This window comes from Ambystoma mexicanum, chromosome 1p (assembly GCF_040938575.1).
Source record: "Ambystoma mexicanum isolate Mex_15411 chromosome 1p, UKY_AmexF1_1, whole genome shotgun sequence".
Classification (NCBI taxonomy): domain Eukaryota; kingdom Metazoa; phylum Chordata; class Amphibia; order Caudata; family Ambystomatidae; genus Ambystoma; species Ambystoma mexicanum.
Genome location: NC_090921.1, coordinates 606,947,304 through 606,974,958, shown reverse-complemented (window position 1 = coordinate 606,974,958; position 27,655 = coordinate 606,947,304). Strand labels below are relative to the sequence as shown.

The 27,655-nt window shown below is 48.4% G+C and overlaps 1 protein-coding gene across 1 annotated transcript in view; it reads left to right on the top strand.

The window, feature by feature from the left end:
- Positions 1 to 27,349, top strand: part of LOC138576858 (vimentin-type intermediate filament-associated coiled-coil protein-like) — a 44,475-nt gene extending 17,126 nt beyond the window's left edge. The window contains exon 2 of the mRNA XM_069649589.1: positions 24,676 to 27,349. Coding sequence (XP_069505690.1) covers positions 24,676 to 25,033 — 358 coding nt within the window. The 3' untranslated portion in view covers positions 25,034 to 27,349. The remainder of the gene's footprint in view (positions 1 to 24,675) is intronic.
- The last annotated feature ends 306 nt before the right edge of the window (positions 27,350 to 27,655 follow it).

The following is a 27,655-nucleotide window of genomic DNA, read 5'->3' as shown; positions in this document are numbered from 1 at the left end:
GATGCAGTAATAGTGGATGTTTGTCTGCTGAGGCAGGAGGTACGTTCATTAGCAGAAAGAACTGGACAAATTGAGGAACAAGTAAAGGATAATACCAGAGCAGCGACATAAGCAACGGTGAACGTCAATGTGCTACAGCAGAAGGTTAAATTGTTGGAGGACAGAGCTGATGATGATGCAGAAGGTCGGGCCCGCAGGAGTAATATTAGGATCCTGGGATTTTTCCGGAGGGAATGGAGGGTACGGATCCCACAAACTACATTGAAAACTTACTCTTGCAGGAAATTGGACCCGGCAACCTCACACAAGGTTTTACGATAGAAATAGCACACTGATTCCTGAACAAAAAGCCACCACCAGGGGCTTATATGAGACCAATCATTGCCAAAATACTGAACTACAAAAATAGGGAGAAGATATTGCCATTCTCAAGGACTGGAGGAACTATACAAAGCATCCTCTAAATTGGCAATCTTCCCAGACTACACCTTCCAAGTGCAGAAACGCAGGGCCTAATTTGTTCCCACGAAGGAGAGGTTGCGTAAAGCGGGTCTGAAATACATGTTAATTTATCCGGCTCAGCTGAAGATCCTTCATAACGGACGGGAGCTCTTCTTTGACAGCCCTGAGTAGGCGCAAGATTGGATGGAGAGCATGCGGCTGCCAGCACCAGAGACAGACTGAAGGGTTACAACTGGGAGCAGATGTGGCTTGGGCCCGCTGGCAGAGGTTGCCTGGAAGGGAGTTGGAAGCGGGGTTGGTAGTTTCAATGATACTGACACTAGCTCAGATTAAGGGTGGTTTTGCTGAGGTGTTGGTGATTCTGAGCGGATGGCCTGACCTCATCTGGGACCCCGAACTATGGTTACTTCTTAAGAACAGTGGTCTACCGAGCAGGACTGAGGTTGTAAGGACGGTCTTCAGAGGAAGGGTGGTGCTGGACTTTGTAGCACCCTACCTCCCCCTTAACACTTGTTTAGGGTACCAATTACCTGGTGCCCACCCGTTGTACACCGAACACCTGTTGGATGTCCAGGAGGGGAGGGAGCCAAAAATGGGCAGGTCTGAGCATGGGTCACATAGTTGGGTGGTTATTGTAGAGGAAGGGACTGGGGGGGAGAGGAGAGGGGAGGGAAGGGAAAAGTTAACTGGAATTGGGGTTTGGCCTGTTATAACTGCAATGTGTCCCAGTAACTGTAGACAGTCATTCATACTTGAGAGACTTTGTTCAGCCCTAAAGGGGGATAGGCAAGCAGCGATAACACAACATCCCGCAGAAACTCTTATGTATCATGGCTGACAGTGTTGGTATGCTGACCTGGAACTTCTGAGGTCTTAACAATTATATAGAAAGGAATAGGGTTATGATTTATCTGCGGAGGAACAATATAGATCTAGCACTGCTGCAAGATACACATCTCACCAGGACAAGGCAAGATGCATTTGACGTAGAATTGGATTGGCCCCGTAGTGGGGTTGTCATACTCAGCACACGCTAAAGGGACTCTAATATGAGTGGCCCCCTCAGTGCCGCTGAAAATTCGAAACACTAACACGGACGATGAAGTCAGAATGACACTAATTTATGGTATCCTGGAGAATAGGAAGGTATACCTATGCCCCCAACCATGACGCCACATAATTTTTTAGGTCATTTTACACCAGAATAGGTCCTTACAGAAGTGGCACACTGCTATCTGGCGAGGAGGGGACTTCAATTGTACACTAAACTCTCTGACAGACAGATCTGTTGATAAATTTAGGAGGCCCCGCTGGCTAACGTCCTGAATACCTTACTCCAATTCTTAGAGATAATAGACATCTGGAGGACGCTGCACCCGAATAAGTGAGATTATTCCCACTACTCTGACCTGCATAGAGTTTACACAAGACTAGATTACTTTTTACAGGGGTGGAACATGGGCGGGGAATTCAGAGAAGCAGATCACAAGGCTAGGGTTTTGTCAGATCATGCCCCATTAGCGGTGACGTGGAAGGTAGCTCCCCCTAAACCGGCGATACCAACCTGGAAACTAAGAAGTGAGACACTACAAGACCCAGTATTCAAAGAACATATACGCGAACGCACTAAAGAATTCTTCAGGCTTAATAGGGGTAGTGTGAAATCTTCAGGCACTGTATGGAAAGCTTTCAAAGTGGTGATAAGGGGTGAGGCGATGGCGAAATCCGGAGGCATACGGAAGATAATTACTTCAGAGTTAGACAAAATGGAAGAGGAGCTGGCAGAAGTGGAGAAAATTAGTAGCATGGGAGAGGGGGACCTACCGAAAGAAGTAGTGCTTAGGCAAAATTGCTTATCACAATGGGATAGGATGGGCAAATGACATGCAGAGGGGGACACAGAAAGTAGGATGCTAGCCTGGCTATACAAGAAGGACAGCAGGAAAACATGAATTTACTCAGTGCAAGGTAGAGATGGCCTCCCTTGCAACACACAAGCAGAGTTGAATGAAGCATTCTATAAATAATACAAAACACTGTATGAGGATGCCAGTGCTATGCGGCCTACGGAGCTGCAAGAGGCATTGGACCTTATACAATTGCCCCATCTCGGCTCAGAGGCTGTAGAGTTATTGGAGGATCCTATAACTGAAGATGAGATTATAGCCACAATTAAAACATTGCCCTCAGGAAAAACACTGGGTGTGGATGGACTAATGGGGAATTCTATACAGAATGTGCTGACATCCTCGTGCCTGCCATGCTCGAAATGTACACAGAAATGTATGATATTGATTTGCTCCCAGGCAGCCTGAGAGAAGCAGTAATTATACCCCTGCCCAAGTCTAATAAACCAGGGACAAGCTGTGGCTCCTTTAGGCCCTTGTCTTTACTGAATCAGGATGGTAAAATACTTACAGCCCTATTAGCGAACAGGCTGAGGAGAGTGATAGTTGAGCTGATAAACCCAGACAAGACGGCATATGTGCCTGGCAGGAATATCACGTGGAATCTAAGAAGGTTGCACCATGTAATTGACAGCATTACGACTTGGGACCAGCACTGTGCGGTGGCCTCAGTGGATGCAGTAAAGACATTTGATTCCATTCACTGGGATTGGCCTTAATCGACGCTGGAGAAGTTCGGCTTTGGATCGAAGTACATCAAATGGGTGAAACTAATATATGCTAAACCAATGGCTAGAGTGAGAACGGGCAGGATCTTCTCTGACAAATGGGAATTACAAAAGGGCACAAGACAAGGCTGCCCTTTATCCCCCATGATGTTTTTGACTGACTATGGAGCCCATTGCAGAATTCCTAAGAAGCAAATAACAGGAAGCAGGCATCAGAATAGACAGTACACGACATTTGGTGTCCATGTATGCTGACGATATGTTATACATGCACTGCCCGGAGGAGAACCTGCCACACATTCTCGAGGTGCTGGATAACTTTAGCGCCTTGTCTGCGATTACAATTAGCAAAGAGAAATTCTGTCTATTCCCACTGGCTAGGCTGCCTACTCTGGCACTCAAATGGAACAAAGACACATTTCAATATCTGGGAGTAGATATTTACCACAAACCATGGCAAGAATACATACACAACACACAAAGAGAATGGCAAGGCGTAGTAAACTCCATTAAATTCTGGTGCAAGCTACCTCTTTCTCTAACAGGGAGATCGAGTCTCTTAAACATGGTGGTGTGGTAAAGAAGGTCTCCAAAGACTCCAGGTAAGTTTACAGCAGCTTTAATGTCCAGGTCCTGGTCTTTCACCATACATTAGGATTGTGGGGGACACGATAGACAAGCTAGGAGGGAGAAACACTGGGACAGCCCCACACCCCACTAACACTCTTACTCACTGCAAGACCCAACCGTCACCCACAGAACTCCTCAGCCTTCACATTGCACAGAAGATGACACCCTCAACATTCCACATACCCACTCATGAGCATAAGCTCATAAGCACACATTATAACAGGTGGCTCTGCCTAGATTGCTGCACTGCTTTGTGAATATCCCCAATAACATCCCCAAACACTTTTTTGTCAGACTAGACAAGGGGTGTAGGAGTTTCTTGTGGCAAAACGGCAGGCACAGAGTAGCGCTAAGTACACTCCAAAGGACCTATGAGGGAGAGGGGCTAAGAATACTGCACTTTGAAATGTATTATCTGGCATGTCAGCTCCAGTATGTAGTAGGATGGCTAGCAGACAAACCAACACTAGACACGTCTGTGCTAGAACCATTGATTAAACATTTACACATAAGAGACCTAGTACGGGTGCCCCGCAAAGGCGAAGGAATAACCTCAGTGAAACTGGGTGTGCAAATGTGGCAGAGGTCCTGTAAGAAAGTAGAGATAAAAAACAACTATCACCACACATCCCCCTAGCTCCAGTACTTACAGATGGTAGAGGCCTGAGAGCTAGTGTACGTCTTCACTGGGAATCGTGCTGGGTTGCCACGATTGGGGACCTAATGACAAACAACACCTTCATGAGCTTCCAAGAATTACAGGAGACCTTTGGTATACACACAGCAATACCTTCTGCACGGATCCATTATGAATACAATACAGAGTAGGTGGCCAGCAATAGGTGGGGAAACGATCAGGCAGGAGGTTGTTGAAACCATAATAAACATATTGGAAGGAGGGCATGCTACAAAGTGCTCCTAGATGGTCACTCAGGGACGGAGCTAAGGGTTCGGATTAAATGGGAAGCAGACTTGGGTAAAGCATTTACAGATGCTGAATGGCTAAAGGTGTTACAATATCATAAACGAGTTTCCAGGAATACGAGACTGCAATTGTTACAATTGTGCATAACGCACAGGGCCTATTTAACACACTAAAAAATAGCGGAATTTAAAGGGGCTGGGAAACCGGCTTTTCCCAAATGTAACACAGTGGATTCTGGAGTGATTCATATGTTTTGGGACTGCCCTAATATTAGGAGGTTCTGCGCGGCTGTGACCCAGAAGATGGCGTGGGGGGTTAACTTGAATATTCAATCCCCAGTTGCCTGTTTGCTTGGATTATGCCCCAGGGGCACGACCGGGTGGGGTAAATTGAAAGATCTGGCCTACGTGTTGGCCAAGTGCTGAATCACCATGACATGGAAGTCTGTAACTAGCAAAAATGGACACTAGCAGAGACGTGGGTGTTGCAGCGAGCAGCCAATATGGATAAACAGGACCTGGGAGGCGAGGTATCGCAGTGGCATGAACTCATACAGACGCTATTCAAACCCCGAGATGCTGCAGGGGAGCATGAAGAAGGAGAGGTTGGGACACAGGAGGCATACAAGAGCGGTGACCATAGAGGTAAGAGTTACAGGAAGAATAGTCAAGACTTTATAGAAGGCCAGTTGGGACAGGGGAGGAGAAGTGTTGGTGGGGCGGTGTTACAAGATAAAGCTGATAGGTGTATTACTTGACAAGAAGGTGAACCTGGAAGTACTGTAATGGAAACCTGTGCAGTCATTTGTGGTGAACTGGCAGAATTTGCATGTCTAGCACATTGCCTGGTAGATTGTTTAAGAAAATACAAATAAAGAAATACAAAATAAAAAGAGTCTTTTGGTGTTGACCTTTGGTGGCCCTCTCGTGCTATGTCAACTATTGTTTTCCTCAATGCTGCAAGAATAACCAGTCTCGTACCCCACCTGAGTAGTGAGTCTGCCGAAACATCCAATGCATTGTGTATCACTGCAAAACGCTGTTGTTATTTGATGTTGATATCGGCATTGCCAGCCATGTGTTACACCTAATTCTTCCACCTTTTACCTTTGGTGAGGTAAATTGCAGCTTGTATGGTTGGGTCATTTCTCAAAGCTGTGGATATGTCTTAGGTTTCTTCCTGAGGTCCTCAGGGGTCACGTGTCTCACCATCGGGCATTGCACTTCTGGGTTGGTTGCCAGTTGTGGTGGGGAAGGACAGCCATCCCTAAAAAGTCTGCATTTGCTACATCTTTGTCTTAGAGAAGGGCATTGGCCCTCATTACGACCCTGGCGGAAAGTGACTGACCGGACCGCCACAGCGTAAATAGCGTTTCCGCCATTGCACGAAGGAGCAAAGTGCGGCCCATTCCGACCCATCGGGCACGAGCACCACGCCATGGCGGAAGTGCAAAGTCCGCGATGGCGGAAATGACCCCAAAACGGCCCACACCGCCGCCGTACGGCGCCCTAGGTGCAATACCGCCACCCCTCTTAGCGGTCACCGCAGTGTGCGCCTACCGGAAAGTACGGTGACCGGAAATATACGGAAACGGAAGTAAAAACATGGGCCCGGAACGGGAAACATCCCGCCGTACACCTATAAAACCACTAAAACCACACAACCACTAAAATCACTACCCTGAAACACACCCCAACCCGTCATCCACCCTAGCGAAACCAAGAAAAATGGGAAAAGTAGCGAAGAAAGCGTGCGACCGCAAGCGGCAGGTCCACTTCTCCCGTGAGGAACTCACCGTGCTAACAGAGACCCTCCAGGAGAATGCTGCCGTCGTCTTCTCCACGCAAATGACCAGAACGGCACTTGCAAACAAGAAGGCCATATGGGCTCTGGTGGCACAGCGGGTAAGTGCGGTGGGGACCGCACCCCGCACCCCACAGCAATGCCGCAAGCGATGGGACGACCTGCGGATACGCGTCCCCAGCATACTCTCTGCCAACCGCAACATTGCCACAGCCACCGGGGGAGGTCCTGAATCACCCATCAAGTTGACCCCCTGGGAAGAAATCTGTGCCTCCACCATTGGAATGGAGAGCATAGAGGGAGTCGGAGGGATGGAGAAAGGAGTGCAGACATCCGAAGATTCAGGTAGGTGGGCCAGATAAAACAATGCCAAATCCACAAAGTCCATCCATGTGAAGTACCATGTGTCCACATAGTGCAACAGAAACACATGTCCAGGAGAACGTCCACACACATCGGCCTGATAGCGCACGTTAAAACCCACAATAAATAAATAAATAATTAAAAAACCCTAAAACACGCACTACACGTGCAGCAGGCACACCCTAACTGCAGGCTGCCAAACAACTGCACCCTCACTCCACACACAAATGAAAGCACCTCCAAGGCCCCGACCCAAATCACCCTCAGGTACCACCCCAATGCATGTGATACAATGCCATTCCAATTCCCACAGACCCATCAATAACCCTCGCCCTCCTTTACTCCACCACAGGGTCCGATCCAAACGACGAGCTTCAGGACACCCCTACCAGCACACCTGCAAAGAGGGCCAAGACCAACGGCCAGAGACCCTCCACCTCAGCTGCACGCATCAAGACACGGCAGCAGCACAAATCAGGTGGCAGCACAGAGGAAGGAACATCAACAGGCACCCCAGCAGCCAGCATGCCCACACCACCACCACCACAGGTCCCCCCAACGGATGCCACAGAAGGCACTGCCTCTGGTGGCAGCAGCACCATAGGTGACACCCCATTGATGGCAGCATGCTCGGACACAGAAAACAGGGATGTCGAAGTCAGATCCATCCATGACCTGTCCCAATCCCCCTGTCTGTCCCATCCCGTACAACATGAGGATACCACGCAGGGGCACCCACAAGACGACGACTGGCCATCCCCCACAAGCCCTGTGGCAAGGCAACATGAGGACAACAGCCCCTCTGTGACACCCCCGCAAATGGCCATGGCCCAGCAGAGGCAACAGTCCCTCGACCAGTTAATCGTGCAACAGCAGCAACTGGCCACGCTCCTCAAGGACCATGCCGATGAATGTGGGGGCACTAAGGCAGACATAGAAACATCAATGAGACACTTAGGGCAGAAATGGAGAGAGGTACAGAGACGCTAAGGGCACAAATGGAGAGTAGCACCGAGAGCCTGAGAGTCCGAATGGAGAGTAGCACCGAGAGCCTGAGAGTCCAAATGGAGAGTAGCACCGAGAGCCTGAGAGTCCAAATGGAGAGTAGCACCGAGAGCCTGAGAGTCCAAATGGAGAGAAGCACCGAGAGCCTGAGGGGGGAACTGCATGCGACGTCCAAAGACGTATGTGCCGAACTTGCCGCAGTGCGCCGTGTGCTCACTGAGCTCTCGCAAACCCTTAGGGACATGCATGGACGTGAGCAGGCAGACACATCATCCGTTGCAAGTTCCGTCCAGGGCAGCCCCCAACGTAGATCTGGGAGGAACCTGCGCTCCACAGGCAGGGGTGCCCCTGATACCCGCAGAGGGGGCTTGCAATAGCGACAGCCCACTGACAATGAGCATCTTTGGACACTGGTGTTCGGGGGGGAGGTAGGAGGGTGGAGGGGGTGTGTTGGGCTCACTTGGGTGGCGGGTCGATAGGGTGTTCAACATGATATCACATATGCCATAAACAGTGCACGATCAACCAATGAGATGTGTGGACATTGATCTTTGTGTACTAGGCCATCATAGGCGTACAGTCCATATTGTGCATGTCCCAGACACACACAGTGCCACGAGTCCCGTGTCCATGTATCAGCCACCAGGCGTGAGTGCTAGAAGCATGCATCAATGAGATGCTGACGAATGTCACGGGCCTCCGGTGCCTCGCAGACTCCATGAGGTGCTGCCACATCCCCACCCTCATCATGACCATCATCAGGTGCTTGCAGTTCTGCGTCAGGGGGCATGGGCACATTTCTACGTACGCACATGTTGTGGAGCATGACACATGCCATGACCATCTTTGCAACCTTCTCATGGCGGTACAGGAGTGCCCCGCCAGACCTGCTGAGGCAGCGGAAACGAGTCTTCAGTAGGCCGAATGCCTGTTCAATGACTACACGGGTACGTGAGTGGGCATGGTTGTAGTCCTCCTCATGCTGGTCCCGTGGGTTCCGGACTGGTGTGAGGAGCCATCTCTTCAGTGGATATCCAGCATCACCTGTATGTGGACGAGAAACGTATGATGTTGAATGCCATTGCTACGTACGCACACCCCCCCCCTTCCTGCCAGGTCATTGCCAAATCACATACCCCACATAATCATGCATGTAATGAGACTCACCGAGTAGCCAGGATCTGTTCCCTGCGTGTCGCTCCATGTAGCGTGGTATTGTAGAGTTCCTCAAGACCATAGAATCATGGGTTGATCCAGGGAATCGGGCACAACAATGTGTAATGATCCTGTTGGAGTCACACACCATTTGTACATTCAGGGAATGAAATTGTTTTCGGTTGCGGTACTGGGCCTCCATGGCATGTGGGACGACCAATTCCACATGGGTGCAGAGAACAGTGGCTGTGATATGCCATGCAACTGTCCGACTGTGTGCTGGTAGGTGCCTGTGGCCAGGAAGTGGAGTACAGACACCACCTTCAGTAGGGGTGGGATGGCGGTTGGGCTATCTATCATGCTGACAAGGTCAGCCTGTGTCATGTCCACAATGGCGGTTATGGTGTCCCGGTCCAAACGGTAGAGGGTGTGGATCTGCTCATCAGTGAGGTTGAACGGATGTGCTCGGAGGCGTGGGATTGCGGGCTGCCTGCGTGGTGGTAGTGGCTGTGCTGGCGGCCCTTGCTGGCCCTGCCTTGGCCTCCTCCTCCTCCTGCGTCTCCTCCGTGCGGCCGGTTGTAGTTGGTGTTCGTCTTCTTCTTGGAGTTGGAGTACTTGCAGTGCTATCAGGTCCCCCAGGGCCAACATCGCGAGTCCTGCCGGTAGCATTTCGGAGTGGTTGTGGGAGGAGACTGGCTGTGCAATTTATGTGTTTTCAGGCTGTATGGCCTCCACCTGTGGTGATTCATTCCACCTGTGCAAACTGCTCTCCCCTTTGGCTGAGCACGTCCCGCGCACAACGCTGCAATTCGGGGAATGGCATCTTGCTATTGCAATCATGTATTTGTACCCGATGGCCGTGTAAGATTGGTTGATATGTTCATTCTGCTGTGGTCCCATTGTTTCACATACTATCTGTGCAGTTGCGAACAGACTTGTGAAGGGTCAGTGGAACGTAGTACTCGAGTAACGGTGGGCCCTCATGCATCACTGTACCGAGTTGCAACGACGGGCGGGGCGTCCCATTTGTGGGTGAAGGCAGTTGCCATTTTCACACACAGCCGCACTCGATGGAATAATTAGTGATTTCAAACGGCCACAGATGCCTCTTCGACGTGATGTTGCAAATGAGGAATTCGAAGGGCGGCGCTTTCGGTTTTCAGCTAGCGGCGAGGAAATGCCCACAGGTCTGACTGCAAATATAACGTACTATTGTTCAATGTCCTTGAGACAGGGGCCATGGCGAGGATGCAATGATTGATATGAATAGTTTGGGATGCGCAATAGCGACGTGGGCGATGAGGCCGGACGTTCCCAAATACATGTTACTTCACTACACTGGAATTACGGGCTGGGGCACTGTGGATTTTGCAGGCTGCATAACGCACAGACTCAATGGATATTTCTAATGTTATGTGAGTAAATATTCAGGCGTTTTAATCCCGGGATGAGGGAATGATGAATGGATGCATGGGCAGGTGATTTGATACAGAGTTTGCCATGTACAGGGCTTCTTGGGATCTATCCGCCTCCCCTACGCTATGTGATGCAGGGCTGCCATAGTGGGACCATCGTCTATCTGGCCTTGTTGAGCCCTCCCTGTCTCGACGCGCCCTCAGACACTTGTGTCCATGCACGTTAACATTCCCATCTGATGGATTCTGTTTTGACAGACGCATGCACAGGTACACTCGTTTGTGATGGTGTTTGCACCTCGATATAGATGGTTATGAGTCGCAAGTGGTTTTGGGGTGGTGATGATCCTTTGGAGTGGGCTAGCATGCATATGGCTGTGGATTTAGTGTGATCATTGAAGTGAGTTGTTCGAATGTAGTTCTGATGGCCATTCTGTTCTTTTTCTTTTCTTTTGGTTGACAGGTATCTCCTCCCCTTTTGCCACTGCCATCTGTATGCCACTCCTGCAGATGGCTTTTACTCCCGACACCTGCTGCTTCGTGTTAATCAGTGGAGCAGCATTACGATCTTATGGGACGATCGCCAATGGCCCACATGCCCTTACGCAGTACTGGTGGCTCGGAGCAACATTTTGGCCTTTCAGCTGGACTAGTGCCTCCCCATTGGGACGGCCCTGCGGTTCTGTGCGCTTCCATGTTGCCTTTTCGTACGTGAATGTGGCTCTGTGTACCATGAGGGAACAGGGCGTCACACAAGTAGTGGCTGGTCATTTCTTGCGGATGCAGCCCACAATGGTGAAAAGTGTTTTGGAGTTCATGGCCTGATGGCTGTATGGGCTTGGTGATTTTGATGTGCATTAAATTTCTATTCTGATTTGGCCCGTGTAGCGTTTTTCTTTGCAAGTGATGTGGCATATGCCTATTTGGGGGGCGATGTATTGTGAGGAGATCTGCATTGGGTTCCAGCTTCGGAGTTTAGTTGCGTGGTACTGTACTGGGCGCGTTTGCCTACGAAGCCCGTGAGGTCAGGGATGGGGGCTGCCAATATGACAGTTTGAATGTTGTCATGCTCAGGGGCGGGGGATTGGGTTTTGTGTAACAGATGCCGGTCAGCCAGGTGGACTGGTGGAATGATGTGATTCTCGGAATATTGCTGGTCACAGGTGCCTGTGTTTGCCTGCGTTTCTTGGTGGGGGACTGTGGTCATGTCCATTGGGATGGCTTCTGTATTCGTGCCATCTGTGCCCTGCAGCTCCCATTGGCCCCTGTTGTGTTTCTTTTGTTCGTTGGCATGCATGGGTGACTTGTACATTTCAATGGTTGCATTGTGACTTCATTGCACCTACGGGGAGTTGTACTTTGTGGGCAGGGAGCGGTGTACAGGCACTCAGTGGGGCCGTTTACGGTTGATTCGCGATGCCGTACTTCTCACCATGGCGGAATGGTACATTCCGCCATGCTTGATGGCGTTAGGTACATGTCCGCTAGGGTCGGAATTGGCGTACCCTTGCGCCATGGTGGTGTTTGCGGTTTGGCATGGCGCGCGCGCGCGTGCTTGGTGCAGTTAGCGTTGGCGTTCACTACGGTGTCGCTAATGGCTTCGTACTTTGCGGTGACGGGTCATAGTCGCACCGAGCGCTATTCGATGGCGGTATTGCATTTCCGCCATCGTTTTCCGAATTCCGCAAGGGTCGTAATGAGGGCCATTGTCTTTTATGGCGGAACAAGAAACCACATCGATAGCATGGGAGTGATGTGTGGTCAGTGGCAGTCAGTCACGTAAGGTGAACAGATTTAAAAAGTTAAAAACCGAGACAGGGTAACTAACATAAAAGTAGGACTAACTCTTGAAAGCGGCTGTCAAGGCACTACACTTGAGTAGTGGTTGGAAGAGAAGGGGTTTACGTGTTACTGTTCAAATAAACACATACTACAATTAATTTATCACAAACTAACACTATCTTAAGTTGTAAAATGCAGCATTTCTTCGGTGCCCGCTGTGCCTGCCAGCTATGAAGACCTAATACCAAAAACCAGGACCACTGCAGTTTCCAATGGAAACAAAATCTTGACAAAGGGGGACAGAGCTCCAATTTCCGGGAGAGTCCTGGCGAAACCAGGACGTCCGCTCACCCTAAGTCAGTGGCAGTCTGTGGAGTCAAGCTGCTTTTGTCAGGCGAGTGAACCGGTTGGAATTTGGTGGTTAGTGCCGAGACTGCTGCGGGCTTCTTTGGAGCTTCCATGGCAGCAGCTTGAGAGTCGACCTGCTCATACACCCTGCATAGGTGAAGTATTTCAGGAAGCGGCAGTGGCTTCTTGAGGAGCTGCTTTCGAAATTTGGAGGAGATGTAGGATACGTTTTGTTGTGTGTGATTTCTCATATTTGGAGCTCTTCATCCTGCTCTTCCGCTATTTTAATTGAATTGTTGCATTGGGGAATTTTTAGGCTGTATTCTATTTTTTTAATATTGGGCGGATTGAAATCTTACTTGTACTTGAACAATACTCATAGCAGCTGGTGTCAGGAACGTTCGTGAGCTTCTAAGCACTTCCTCATTCAGGCTTCTTCGTTTGTAGCGTTCAGTACTACAACTCCCAGCTTAGTTGTAGTTCTCCAGCACTTTTTCCAATCATCAGGTGTGACAGACCCAAGCTGGTCTTTGCCGGTCCTTGTCGCTTTGTGTCGCCGATCGCTGCCTTTTCTCTCTGTGAGCTGACTTCTCTCTGCCCCTTGTCTTGCCCTTGTCTGTGGGCTCCTGTCGGGGCATGCACCCACTGGACGCATTGGAGTTAGTTCGAGAAAATGTGCGGATTAGGACTGTGGATAATTCCACATTCTTATATAGGGCTGTACTATGCCAAAATGAGATCAGTGAACCATATTTGAATGCGGTGCTGCTTACTGGTCAAATGAGTAAGGGGCCCATAGAAAGCAAAAATCATATTATTAAAGAACTAGTACAGAGGAGAAAGACGCTGTGAAGGTTGAAGCCTGGGACAGCCTGATCCCTGAGGGATGTACCGGTCTCGCCCTCGGTGAGAATGACAACGCTAACACATAGCGGGTCTGTAACACAACCTGCTTTATTCTTACATGCACGCAGCTGCCCCCTTCCCTAACATGACTTCCCCAATGTTCTGGCCCAAACGAGGGCCATCCACCATAACGACGTGGGTGCGGGGGGCTGCCAGTCACGCAGGCGACATGACATCTCCCCCCTTTTTAACGTAACAGAACACTCGCACTTTATCAGCCCATTTCCTCTATCAGTCTCTGGGGTTTCATGCAACATGTCTGAGGCCTCAACGGGAGACAGGGCATCGGTGGGGACGAGAGTTCTTTTTCACTGCCGACTTCTTCTTCAGATTGTTCATCGTCCCCTTGGCATGACTCATCCGAGTGCCTGTCCTCTTGGCTGTCGTATGCATGCTCCCACATGAGGGATGGATCTGCAGCGATCCTCTTAAGTGTGAGGAGTTCCTGGTTATAGACCGTTGCCGGTCTCCACTGGCTGTGACCATAGTGAATTCTTGCTGATCACAATTAAGGGTTTGGGTGCAAAAGTGGAGTCCTCCTTCCGGCCTTTTAGTTGGCGTACTAGGACCTGGTCCCCAAGTTCGATGGTGCACTCTGTGGCTCTTCGTCGGGTGTCTGCCCTGTCTTTCATTTAAATGTTCTCTTCATGATCTTTGTCTCTCACTTGCTGTTCCAGCAGTGTTGGCGGTGTCTGGGTGGGGCTTTCAGGTAATCTCATCTTGACGTGTCTGCGAAACAATACATCAGAGGGGCAGACCCATGTGGTTCTATGCGACGTGTGGCGGTATTCGCGCAGCAGTTGGTATAGCGCTTGTTCGAAAGACTTGTTAAGAAGGGTGACTATGTGTAATGTCGTCTTGATGCTGGCCATAAATCTTTCGACTATGCCGTTAGCTTAAGTCCAGCATGGTGTTCTCTTTCTGTGCTGGAACCCCATGTATCTTGCTAAGTTTTGGAAGTCCTGGCTGGCGAATGGTGGGCCGTTGTCAGACTTAATGATTTTTGGGATCCCATATGTTGACAGCATGCGGTCCAGGGCGGGTATGACACATGTGGCTGACGTGCTCTTGACCAGCTGGGCATCCGTAAAGCATGAGTGCTCGTCAATCAGCACAAGTAGGTAGGTGCCATTGTGAAGAGGTCCAAAGAAAGCCACTGCTAGCTCTTCCCAGACATTCTCCGGAGCGGGGACATTTGTAGAGGGTTGGGGTCTGGGGGCTGAGCCACCTGGGCACATATCGAGCACTTGCCGACAATCTCCTCTACCATGGCGTCTAGCTTGGGAAACCACATCTTTTGTCGAAGGAGGCACTTCGTGGATACCACCCCCCGGTGGCCTTCATGTGCCAGCCGGACTGCCTTTTCTCGTAGTGACTCCGGTATGACTGTCAGTTAGTCTTTTACCAAGTTTATGCACCTTATGTCATCCCTCACCAATGCATTCTCGTTCCTGACCTGATGTTTCAGGTGGGAGGTGTTGCCTGACTTAAGGCAGTGACTTACGATGTTGAGGGCAGTGTCCTGTTCTGATGCAGCTGCAAGGTCAGCCCAGTCCACCGGGAGTGGCTGTAGGTGGTGAACGATATAATTAATGTATGCATCTGCAATGGATGAGCCAGCTTGAGCTGGGCCAGTTGGGTGACGGTTCCTTTCCAGGGTGATGTATGATGTCGAATTTGTAATCCTGTAGTCTCAGGCCCCAGCGAGCTATCCTAGGTGGCATTCTGGCTTTTGGGTCCCCATAAAGTGTCAGGAGGGCCTGATGATCTGTGACGACCGTGAATGCTTTTCCGTACAAGAACAGGCGGAAGTATTCACAAGCCCACACGACCGCCAGGCTTTCTTTCTCTGCCTGGGAGTATGCTTGTTCTGTGGTCGCAAGGCTTCTGCTAGCATATGCCACGATGAACACGTTGGACAGGTTGGTGGGATCTTGCTGCATTAGAATGGCCCTTAGTCCGACCGGGCTGGCATCAACTATGACCTCAGTCTTTTTTTCTGCATCGAAGTATGCATTGTCATCTGCGCTAGCGATGTTGTTGCGGATAGTTTCGTAGGCGCTCTGGCAGTCTCTTGACCATTCGAACGGTTGATCCTTGCGGGTGAGTCGCCGAAGAGGGTTGCTGACGGTGGCATAGTCTTTGAGACATCGTGAACAGTAACTCACAAGACCTAAAAATGAACACACTTCGGAGGGGGTTTGTGGTGGTCGGGCCGTATTGAGGGCTGCCACCTTGTTGGGGTCGGGCTGCATTCCACTCTCTGAAAGGATGTGGCCAAAGAATCGCAGGGAGCCCTTGCCAAACTCGCATTTGGCTTTATTAAGCATTAGGACGGCCGCTTTGAGGGCTGTGCACACTCTGTGTAGGGCCACGTTGTGTTCTTCTTTGGATTTTCCAAATACAAGGACGTCATCCAAGTAGTTGAGACGCTACATGCCAGATCACTTTGTGAATTTCCTCCTGAAATATCACGGCGGCCGATAAGATGCCAAAACCGAGTCTTTTATATTGTAATAGACCCAGGTGTTTGACGAAAGTGGTGATGTACCGAGACTCTGGTGCTATCTCGATTTGGTGGTATCCCTTTGTGAGATCCAATTTTGAAAATACCTTTGCGCCATGCAGAAGGTGTATCATATCAGTGATCCTGAGCACTTGATGTCTTTCGTGCTCTGTCGCTTCGTTCGCCCTCCGCATATCTACATATAGGGCCTCATTACACGGAAGGTGGTAAGGGTTAACGGTCACCGGTAATGGTACCGGTGACCGTTAACCCTTACCGCCTTACTACGAGGTCCCTTTGCGGGTTGGTAGTTTAACGCCTGCTTTTTAGCAGCCGTTAAAAACCAACCCGCAAAGGGACCAACCGCAAATTGCGGTACCGTAATTAGCACCCTGGTCCCTTTGCGGGTTGGTATTTTACCGGCATGGACCTTCCACCGCCTACCGTGGAATGAGGCCCATAGTCTTATTGAGCCGTCAGGTGATTTCTTTGGCACCAGGACTATGGAGGAAACCCATGTGGTGGGTCCCGTGACTGGTTCAATGGGCCTCATTATGACTCTGGTGGTAGCTATGCCGGTAAATACCGCCATGGCTGCAGCTGGAGTCAAGAATTATCCGGCGCCCGGGAATGAGCAATTACTGGGGCATTACAGCCCCGGCGGACCCGTTAATTGCCCATTCCCAGGCGCCAGAAAATATTACTCCCCATTCCCATTTGAGTAGCATTGGACTCAATGGGAATGGGGAGGACGGATGCACCGGCATGCATCAAGGTGTGCGAGCGGTTGCCGTTCTGCCCGCCAGGTGAGACCTAACGGGCTGAAAGGCACCCGCTCGCAGAACTCATAGTTTGCCGGTCCTAAAACAACGGTACCGGCAAGCTTACCGGTACCGTTGTTTCCAGACCGGCAAACTCATAATGAGGCCCAATGACCTGCTGTTGTAGGAGTTTGTCTATTTCTTCCTCCACTTGCCTCTGTATATTTATATTAACTGGTATGCCTCGATAGTGTTGGGCTACTGGTCTGACCTCGGGGTTGATGTGGAGTTGGATCTTCCAATGTTTTAACTTTCCTAGCCCTTTGAACAGCTTCGGGAAGGCCGCTTTGATCTCTTCTGGTTGGGTGAAGTACTTGTGGGCCATTAACTGGTACAGGATGTGTACTAACCCCATATCAACGGCCGTCCTAAAACTGAGTATGTAGCCGCTGTTGACTTCAGTCTTTAGGATGTGCAGTGGGATCTTTGCGGCGTGGGCCTTGTTGGTGCACCATGCAGATATAACGCCTTTGCATAGGAGAGGCGTAGTGGAGCCATACGGGTAGATGTCAACCGTTTGCTTTTTGAGCTTCGGGGCTCGGTAGAGTGCATTGTATGCCTTTTCACTGATGATATTGACCGTCACCCCCGTGTCAATGAGGAACTCTAGTGGGGTGTCATTCACTTGTAGCGTGAGGACGGGTCTCTGTTGGGTAGCTGTGCTGTTATTTAGCGCCCACACATAGCCATTCTTCCTCACCTGACGAGGGGGAGTCGCTGTTCGAGGGCGACCTCATTTCAATGTACCGGACAAATGTACTGTACAATGTAATGCAGCTGGAGCCGTCGGTGGCCCGGTGATCGTCTCATCTCGTCTCAAGTATAGGAGCTCCTGTATTCCTGCTCTTCTCGCCTCTGATTTCTAGGTTCGCTGTCCTGCTTACTTCCGGGGGGCTTGTCCGCATGGTTTTCCGTCATTCTCTGAGGGCTCTTCTGCTAGGTGTTGTGACAGGTGAATTTTTACAGACAACTCGGAAGTGGTCGTCGCCGCCACATGCAGCACATTGTTGTCCTACGGCTGGACATTCGCCGGTGTGGGGATACTTATATCCACATTGGAAACACGTGGCTTCTTATCATCTGCCGGGTTGATTAGGCATGGTAAATAGTTTGTTGGTGATGTCTGTTTCCACTGGTTTTTGCTGTATGGAGATCTTGCCTAGGTTGTCGAGTTGTGACTCTATCGCTGCCTCCATGCGAGCCAGGGCCAACATTTCTTCCAACGACTGCTGTTTGTTAGGCGTTTCATTCGAAAGGTTTGTGACTCACAGCTAGCTATAGCCTGGGATCGTAGGGCCTCTTCGTTTCATTGGAATATTGGTGGAATTCGCAGTACTTCAGTTTTATACAGAGCACCATAATGAAGTTGTCAAGCGACTCCCCTTTGTCCTGACATGTCGTATGAAAGATGTGTCTCTCATAATCAATGTTGGTGTGAGGTGCGAAGTACTTCGACAATTTCTCATGAAGGTTTCGGTATGATGCGGTTTCCAAGTTGAGCAGTTCACCTGCTATGTCCCTTATGGCGGGTCCTACTGCCATGGACAAGGTGTTTTTTAAATGTGCGTAGTCCGTGAGCCCTATGGCTTCTACGTAGAATTTGAAGTCCCTTAACCAGGTTGCCCCTCGGGCCTTAGGTTTCTGGTGTTGCGAAGATCAAAAGCATGGGGAGGGGCAGTACTTGGGAGGCACCCCCAGAGGGGTTGGCGGGATCTGAAGCGCCCACTGATGTGCCATCTGCAGACGTGGATGAGACCTCTTGGTCCGACATGGTGGGTCTTTACTGGTTGCACGTGGGAGGTTATTCCTTCTTGTGCTGGGCATGATTGATACCAGCCCTGGGCTCAGGGTGTTCCGGTTCCTTTTCCCCAGGCCTTTGGTCCCTTGAGTCATCAACCCTTCTCCCCTTCGCCCACGTTGATCACTGGGGTCAGGGTGGGGCCTGATAACCTTGGCAGGGGCTTCCTGCAGTGCTAAGGGTCACTATTGCTGTTCCCCAACAGTCCACGTATGCTGGGTGGCTGCTAATGACAATGCTGTGTCTCTTTTGAGGTGGGGGAGGGGCTTCTCCTACCTCTGTTACAGTAAGCAAGTGTGGCAGAGCCTGGAGACTCCTCCGTCTCGCAGTGCACCGTGAGGTTGGGGAGGGACGGGCCTATCACCAGGAGGCGCACCAACGGCGTGATTACAATGCCCGACAGCATCCTCCGAGGGCCTGCCATTTGCCGTGTCCCAGCGTGGCTGTCCTCAGCCACGAGTGCACCCGGCTGCTCAAGCCGACCTGGGCTCGCTGTGTGTGCGACAACACACGCTGCGTTTTCCTGGCTACTCGTTGCCAGTGTGAAGGTTGAAGCCTGGGTCTGCCTGATCCCTGAGGGTTGTACAGGCCTCGCTCTCGCTGAGAATGACGATGCTGAAACGGAGCGGGTCTGTAACACAACCTGCTTTATTCTTACATGCACGCAACTGCTCCTGCCCCCGTCCCTAACCCCAACGTCACTTCCCCCATGTTCGGGCCCAAACAAGGGCCATCCCACATAACGACGTGGGAGGGTTGCTTGTCGCGCAGGCGACATGACATTCGCATGTACCACAAACTCTGTTAGTAGACAGGAAGAGAATCTAGCAGAGAATAATAATATGGCTCCCTCTCTAGTATCACCTCCCTTGAATGTGCCCAGTAATATAGGGACTCCTAGCAGAGGCTCACATAAAGATAAGAGGCTGAATGTAGAAAACCCCCACAAATTGAACATTCTACTACTTAATACAAGATCTCTAGTAAAACATGCCACAGAGGTGGCTGACTATATTGTGGAACATGATGTTGATATATGTGCCATAACTGAAACATGGCTCCATGAGGCAGCCGGTCCCTCCATGATTTTGCCTACGTCTAATGACTATACCATGCGAGTGAGCAATAGGCAGAGCCAAACAGTGCGAGGTGTGGCCTTTATTCACAAATCTAATCTGGATATCTAGGAAACAGATATGATTAGCCTAGATGGGTGGGAAGCCCTTCTTTTAAAAGTACGACCTGAGTCCATCACTACAGTTAACATTATGTTAATATACAGGCCCCCGACTCCCATGATTGATTTCATCTCTCAAATGGTTAATCTGATACTTCCACTACTCAGGCACCCATCAGGATTCATGCTGATGGGAGACCTTAACCTATGGAAAGGCAATAACAGTGATACTTAAGCCACAGAGTTGGAAAATATGCTAGCCAGTCTGGGTTTTACCCAATATGTTGAAGAAGCCACGCACATAAAGGGTAACACACTGGATTGGATTACGACCTTTAACATCACATCAAGCAAACCTTTGATTACGCCAAGTCCATGGTCTGATCATTCGTTTAGTCACTGTTTCGTACTGCTCCCTAGCCGAATAAAGCTTGTAGCACAAGCTAAAATATGGAATACATCTAGAAACATTAAGAAAGTGAAGACAGAAAATATGCAAGATTGGATGTTGTCACTAAAAAATAATCTAGCCAATCTGCATACCTCTAAAAAACGTACTAAATCATATCAAGAGACAATGAAGAAAGCTCTGAATACCCTAGCCCCTCCCAAAACCAAATTGGTGTCTCAGAAGAAAAGTAACATATGGTTCTCTCCTGAACTGAAGGTTCTCAGGAAAGGTAAAAGGCAACGCTTCTACTCATGCAAACACTCCCAACTAGAGGTGGATACACTTACATACAGCACGGCCGCCAACAAGTATAAACTAGCGATGATACAAACGAAGAAATGCACCTTTGAATCAAGAATAGAAAATGCGCAACATGACTCCAAGGAGTTATTTAAAATCCTCAAGGAAGTAGAAACACCTCATGACAATACACAAAAGGACCCAGTCAAAAACAAAGCATGATGTACCTTAATTCAGGATGCTATGACAACGAAACTAAATATAATAAAACAGAACATACAGAAGGCTAGGTCAGTGACTGACGCAGGAGTTCCTCTACAAAGTGTTAATCGCACAGTCATGACAGATGTTCTGCAAAGACAGGCTACACCTATTTTTTATTTTAAAAGTGTCAAAGAAGCAGAACTCAGTACTATCCTAAACAAGCTTAAACCAATGAATTGTAAAGGGGACGTGTGTCTAGCCTCAATGATAAAAGCATGCTCGGATCTACTCCTTAGTACCCTGAACAAAATTGTCAATACTTCACTGATGGAATGCCATGTGCCTCTTGTTCTAAAAAACGCATGGATCACACCACTTTTGAAAAAGCCAGGATTAGACCCAGGTAGTCCAGAGAACTATAGACCCATCACCAACCCCCCTTGTTTATTGAAGCTCCTGGATAGGGTGGCATACAAACATATATTAGACCACCTTACCGAGTATAATGTCCTCAATAAGTGGCAGTCAGGCTTCAGATCAGGTTTCAGTACTGAGTCAGCTCTTTATGATCTTTAGTCCAATATAATGTGTAACATGGACAAACAATGTTGCTGATGGTACTGGACTTATCAGCCGCTTTTGATTTGGTTGAACATCCACTCTTGCTTCAGAGATTGGAGGATGTGGCTAACCTTAGTAAGGACGCAGTTGTATAGGTATGATCCTTATTGGGAGGTAGATCAGTGAGGGGTTGTAGTGGCAGTGCGGAGGAGAACCCAGTACCACTGCCATATGGTGTACCCCAGGGAGTCTGATTGTCTCCCTCGCTGTATAACATTTTCACTGCCCCTCTGTTCCAAATATTAGAGAGTCAGGACATCTGTTTCCCCAACTAGGCCGACGTTACACAGTGTAGGATCCCCTTATCCGGGAACCATAAGTGGGATACGCTTGCTATCAATAAGGTAGAACCTTGCAGCACCGTTGGCTACTGTCACCCCTTATGGTTTTCACATTAGCCCAGATTCGAGATCCCTTCATTGGCTCCCACTGAAAAAGAGGATAGTTTTAAAATCTCTGTTCCTGGTCCATCGGGCATATTACCAGGTGGGAGCTACTTTTTTGCAGGAGACATTTCTGCCTACTCTAGGTAGAGTGCTCCGTTCTAAGAGTGTCTGCTCGTGGTCCCTAGATTCCATCTCCACAGGGTGGGGGCAGACCTTCTCAGTCGCTGCAAGCAAGGATTGGAACGACCTACCAGCTTGTTTGAGGCATACTAGGAATCACTTGCAGTTCCGCCGTCAGCTTAGAGCCTTGCTATTCTAAGCATGGTTTGCTTTTGTTTTGTGTGTGTGTATTCTCGTGCCACAATGCCTTTTGGTGGACATGGGTGCTATAAATGCATATAACATAATATGATCTCATGCAGTGGTGGATGAGGGAGAATGCGCTTGCTCTAAACAATGAGAAAACAGAACGTATGATTATAGGGACCAGGCCCATAATTTTGAGATGAGGAGATGATTATCTCGACTTCCAAATGCCTGAGCCCAAAATTGCGACCATAAAGAAGATCAAAACTCTGGGAGTATTTTTGACCAAAATCTGAATATGAAAGCGCAAATTAACAGAACAGTCTTGTAGCCTCTTCCTGATACTATATAAAACTATTGTCTCATATACGCACTTTCCTGTCCAAAAAAAGAAGTGAGACGGTTGCTAGAGCGACTAGAAGCTCCAAGATAGATTACTGTAGCAGCCTATTGACAGGAGCCAATAAGGGTGAAATTGCAAGACTTCAAGTCATACAAAACAGTGCCATTAGAGTCATAGTAGGGTTGAACAAATATGACCATATCTCAGAGGCTAGGAAAGCCCTACACTGGCTCCCTGTGGAGGCGAGGATACACTTCTAACTGCCCACCATAGTGTATAAATGCCTGGAGGGTTCAAACCCGCAGACAGGATAGCTAAGAAGCCAGTTGTCAAATATCTGAGATCAGACCATACAAATATGCCTGCGGTGCCAAGAGCAAAGTTGTCACAAGTTAACAAAGGTGTGTTCCGTATAGCAGCACACCGACTTTGGAATACTATCCCGCCGGATCTCAGAAGTGACAAATCGCTGGGTGTGTTTAAGAAGAAATTGAAGGCCCTACCCTTTAAGTAATCTGGAGAGAAAGTTGGTGTGGCACCAGCTCCTGTCTATGGGAGCAGCGATTCATGTGGCGGAGAGACGTACCTGTGCAAGATGAGAAGGAGGAGATTGGTATCTCTGGAGGGATTAGGTGGCTAGGCACGATGGAGCCGATTGCAGCGGCTGTAGGAGCAGATCTCCCTTGGGAAACAGGGATCCACTGACAGTCACTTATGTCGTGGCTTAGGCAGTGGCAGGTGGGAAGAATGCGGGCCTTTGTTTCCTCTGCACTGTCTAGGGTGCATAGTTTCAAGGAAAACCACAGCGAGATCGCTGAATTGCAGATGCGGGGTGTCAGTGGTTCTTCTGTACCTTATATGATGCAGGATGGAGGAAATATTGCAGTGGGATCGCAGGGTAATGGATGCAGCGTTTAGTAGCGAGGGATCACTCTGCTTCATCGCCAAACTGTTTTGGCGTTAACCTAGCCACAACGGGGAACTCTAAATTAAGACATGGGGGACATATGTACAAAGGCAAACTTCTTCTTCCTTCCTCCACTACTCTCTTGCCCTGAGGCCTTCCATGTCACTTCCAATCCCCCTCCTCCCGTCCTGTCCCTCCCCCTTAGTACGGTGTCCTAACGAGGACACAACATGCTGTACTGTAAATATACATGGAAGTCCATGCTGAACAAAATAACAGGACTAAGACAACGGACTGCACAACTGGGTGCTAGTTGCTTATTTGGCCACGTTTGTAGGCAATAGTATTTGTAAACTGCAAACTCACCCTAACCCTCATCCATGTACCACTCTTCACTCACCCTGTCAACTGAGATTGTGGGCAGTTAGCAGTTGTTACTACCTTCAAATACAGCCAGCAAGGCTACCAACCCAAAAGATACACACATATTTTGTGTAATCATTCAATACATTTTGAAATGTAAATGAAAAATGTTGGTATCATAAGAAGACACGTTTAGCAGTTGATCAAAACGTACATTGGAATGCTGTAGACCCCCTTAATAGAAAATAAATCGTACAAACAATATGACTATCATCCTGGTAAGAGAGTTGGACTGAGAACAGCATAATCGCGATATAAGGTGCCATGAAAAGTCATACCTGGATTATGGTTTACTAAATGGGAATCCGTTTTAAAATAGTGCTAATTGCCTGAGGGGACAGGTAACGTGTGCACGCATGTGCACTTTAGTCTCCTCCATGCGCTTTTTGTTGTTTACACTACAATGTGTGTGCAAACAGACGTACGTGCCTCCCACTGGGTATGCATGGTGGTAAACATTTACCATGGATTCCTATGAAATATGACAGCTTTCCCATAGGAATCGCAAAGCGGTGTATTTAGGCCTTGTGTTTGTCCTTCTTTGTCTGTGTGCGCCCTGGTGCCCGCTGGCTCTTGGCACGTTATAAACAGATAAATGAATAAAAATAATAATAATAGTAATCCTATGCATTAATGCCAGCATCGAAATCAGATGCTGGATTCTACTTTTGGCTGAAGGAGCAGATGATGCAGGTTGAAATATGACTTCCACCGATGTTTTAAACAAAAATTGTAAAAACACAAATTGACTTTTGTACGTTTTTCTACTCCTGGTGTTTGGAAACGACTCCAATGTGCTTAAATGCATCTCCCCTTTTCTGATGTAGGAATATTGAAGCATTTTCTCTACCTTATTGGCATTCTCCCCACCTGCACATATTTATTGCAGCATACATTTTCAAAACACAATCCTTGATGCACAGAGTAAATAGGGTGTTGTCATTTTGCTATTCTAATTCTAGCCTTTAACCTATACGGCCTTTCCTCCAGGACACTTTGCATGGAAAGTATGAATTTTTTGAATTTCTGACACTAATGCAGAGGTTTATCTTTCTTTTTGCAGCGAAATCACTGATCTGCAGGAGAAGCTCTTTCGCTCAGAGGAGATGGTTCAAAATTTATTGAGCGAGATCAGAGAAAAAGACAAGATGGTGGACTACCTGAGGCACAGAAGTCGACTGCTGACTGACATTTGCCGAAGCCGCCCCCTTTTGGACACCCTGCTCTTGCATATGGCTGAGGGAGAGCGCCTGGGACCATTTCCAGAGGTGACCATGGCTTTGGCTTCTCCAGACCATGCAGCATTACCTGAAACAAATGGCTATACCAACTCTAGCTTCAACAGTGAGGATTTGTCCCCAAGTGAAGAGGACCCAGAAGACCAAGACCTGGCCCAGACTCTCTTTGGCACCACAGTCTGACCTGTGAGATTGTAAACAAGAGAGTCCTTTCCCGTTCCTTAAAGGGAACGAAGTTGCCTAATGTACTATGTTTGGTCCTGCATGAACATGTTTCCTTCCAATCCCCACCTAGGAGTTCACCACTGAATGTTTGACATAATCTGTTGTTTAATCCCAGCTCTGCAGAAAGAAAGGTTCTTAAATACCAAATCAAGGCCTCAGTCTCTGGCACACCGCCTTTCCAATTCTGGGCTTTTGTTTTACAACAAACATTGGTAGCAAGTGCTGAAGTTCAGTTTGTTTGATTGATGTCAACCAAGACTGCACTCCCAGAATGCATTTGTGTGTTAAATTAAAGCCCAGGACTGATGAAATGGTGTCCAAGTGGCATGGAGGCATCTGTGCACCATACGCAAGTGACTCCATTTGTAAATACATTTTAAGAATGCATTCGGCCCACATTTTCTTTTTACCTCTAAGCCACCTCTCTAAAGCTCAGGGTCAAGTTACGAACAGCAGGCCAAGCCTGTTGATGGCACAATATAAAATGCACAATCCACATGACAAAACTATGTTGGGTTTAAAGGGAATCACGGTTCTGTGGTATTTCATCGAGTTGAAATCTTCGAATACGAATTCATCGAATTTAAAAAACCTTTTAATTAATTTCCTCGCCTGCATATATAGGGAAGACCCCCACCCCCTTTCCATCCGCCACCTTTTTGATGACTCTTTCCCACCCCCCAAACCCATATATTAAGGCAGGGACATTCGATTAAACATATTCGATTAATTCATATTCGACGAATTCCTTTGCACAGCAAACTCCCTTTCCCGAATCCACACGAGGGGCCTTTTGTCACGCCATCCCTGTTTAATCATCATTTTCTCCACACCCCTTACACTTGCAACAGTCTGTAGTCACCCCTGTAGCCAGGAAGAAGAGGCAAGGCTCCCACTTGGTTTTCTATGAATACCATACTCTTGCTGCCTGCTTGGTGTCCCTTCTGTAAAAGTGTTTTTTGATCTCACTTAATGTTGGAGGTTGCTGTAGGCCAGTGGTCCCAAAATCTGGTCGCCATTACCTCAACCACAAGCAATGTTCAGGATGACCACTGACCATGTAAATGGCCCTGTTTTATATTCACTATATGAGAATATTTTTGTGTGGATATCCTGTAAACATAGAGTGGATTTTGCTCATGAAGACACGCCTTAGAGACACCTTCTGTAGGCACGTCTTTGCATGTTCAGCTGAATATGTGCCAAGTACATGGGGTCATCTGCCCACTTTCTTTTAAGCCACAGAGTCAGGAACCCCCACCTTGCCGCGTAAGGATTGTTACAGTTTACAGTGACCGATTTTGATCATCAAAATGTATTGTTTATAATTACGCTTTACAATAATGCTCCCTGTATGTCCTCAATGGCGCAGTGTTCATGAAGTCTGTTGCTGGAGATGAAACGAAATTGTCTTTCAAGTGATTTATATTACCTGCAACGGTGTTAATGCAGTGATCTTGACCAGTATTGGGGGATCCACATCGAATGTTGACTACTTTGAAAGTTGACTGGTGAGTCATGACTCCCACAGCTGAAATGTGGAAATGTAGCTTAGTGGGTGGAGTGACTGTGGCTGAGATCTCATGTGTTCAGAACTGCCTGTAAATCCTATGCCTCTTTATTCTGAAAACATTGCTGCAAAATGCACTGTTTGACCCATTATTTGAAAAGAGTCTTGGGGAATATCCACCTCACAAATCCTAAAGGGAGGGGATGGGCTCCCTCGCCTCGCTCTATCACTTTTTGATATCCTTTGGGGATATTTCAGCCATCCTAGTGAACATCAAAACTTTGCATCCATGTTCAAGTGCTAAAATGATAGGAAAACACAGCACAACAACTCTTCCCATCAGGCTCCAGAATCAGGGTTCTGTCCAGATTCTTAGGTTAGTGGCACTTTTTCGTGTTTTTCAGAGAACAGACGCATACTCTTGGTACGAAAATGAAAGCATTTTGCAAAAAATGCCACAGCTCTCTTGAAAAGCGGCAAGGAAGGCACAAGGTCCCTGTGTAGGGGATCAACACCGCTGGGAGTGTTTTGGACGCAGATCCTCTGTGTGATTACACACCACTTGACATGGAACCAGCACAATTTCACATAGGTTTCTCGGCAGGTAAGGGAATATTCTCAGAGGTGAAGCACTTCTTTTTACGGAGCACCTACGTTTTTTGTAAACAAGGTTATATTCTGTCAGCACACAATATCAAACTCATTGGTCCACTGCTTGATAGGGAAGTTATTTGACTTTTTGAATTAAAAAGATGTGTATATGATTAAGTTGCTATGGCTGCAATTATTTTTCTTAGGGCACTGTGTGGTCTTCTATTTTGTAAGCTTAGTTAATTAATACATAAGGTCACTTTGTTATGTTTTGTTAATAGTTGGTTATACTAAGCTAGGCTTTCCCGAGCGCTGCCATATTGTGCCCCACCAGGATTATCCAGGCCATAGTCTGCTGAATCTGTGGAAAGAAAAGGATCAGGGTAAAGACAAGTACTCTACTGTCAGGCCCGGTAGATATGGCCTGCAGTGGTGATGGGGCACCAGTCAGCACCAGGCACACACAGTAGGCCTGTTTC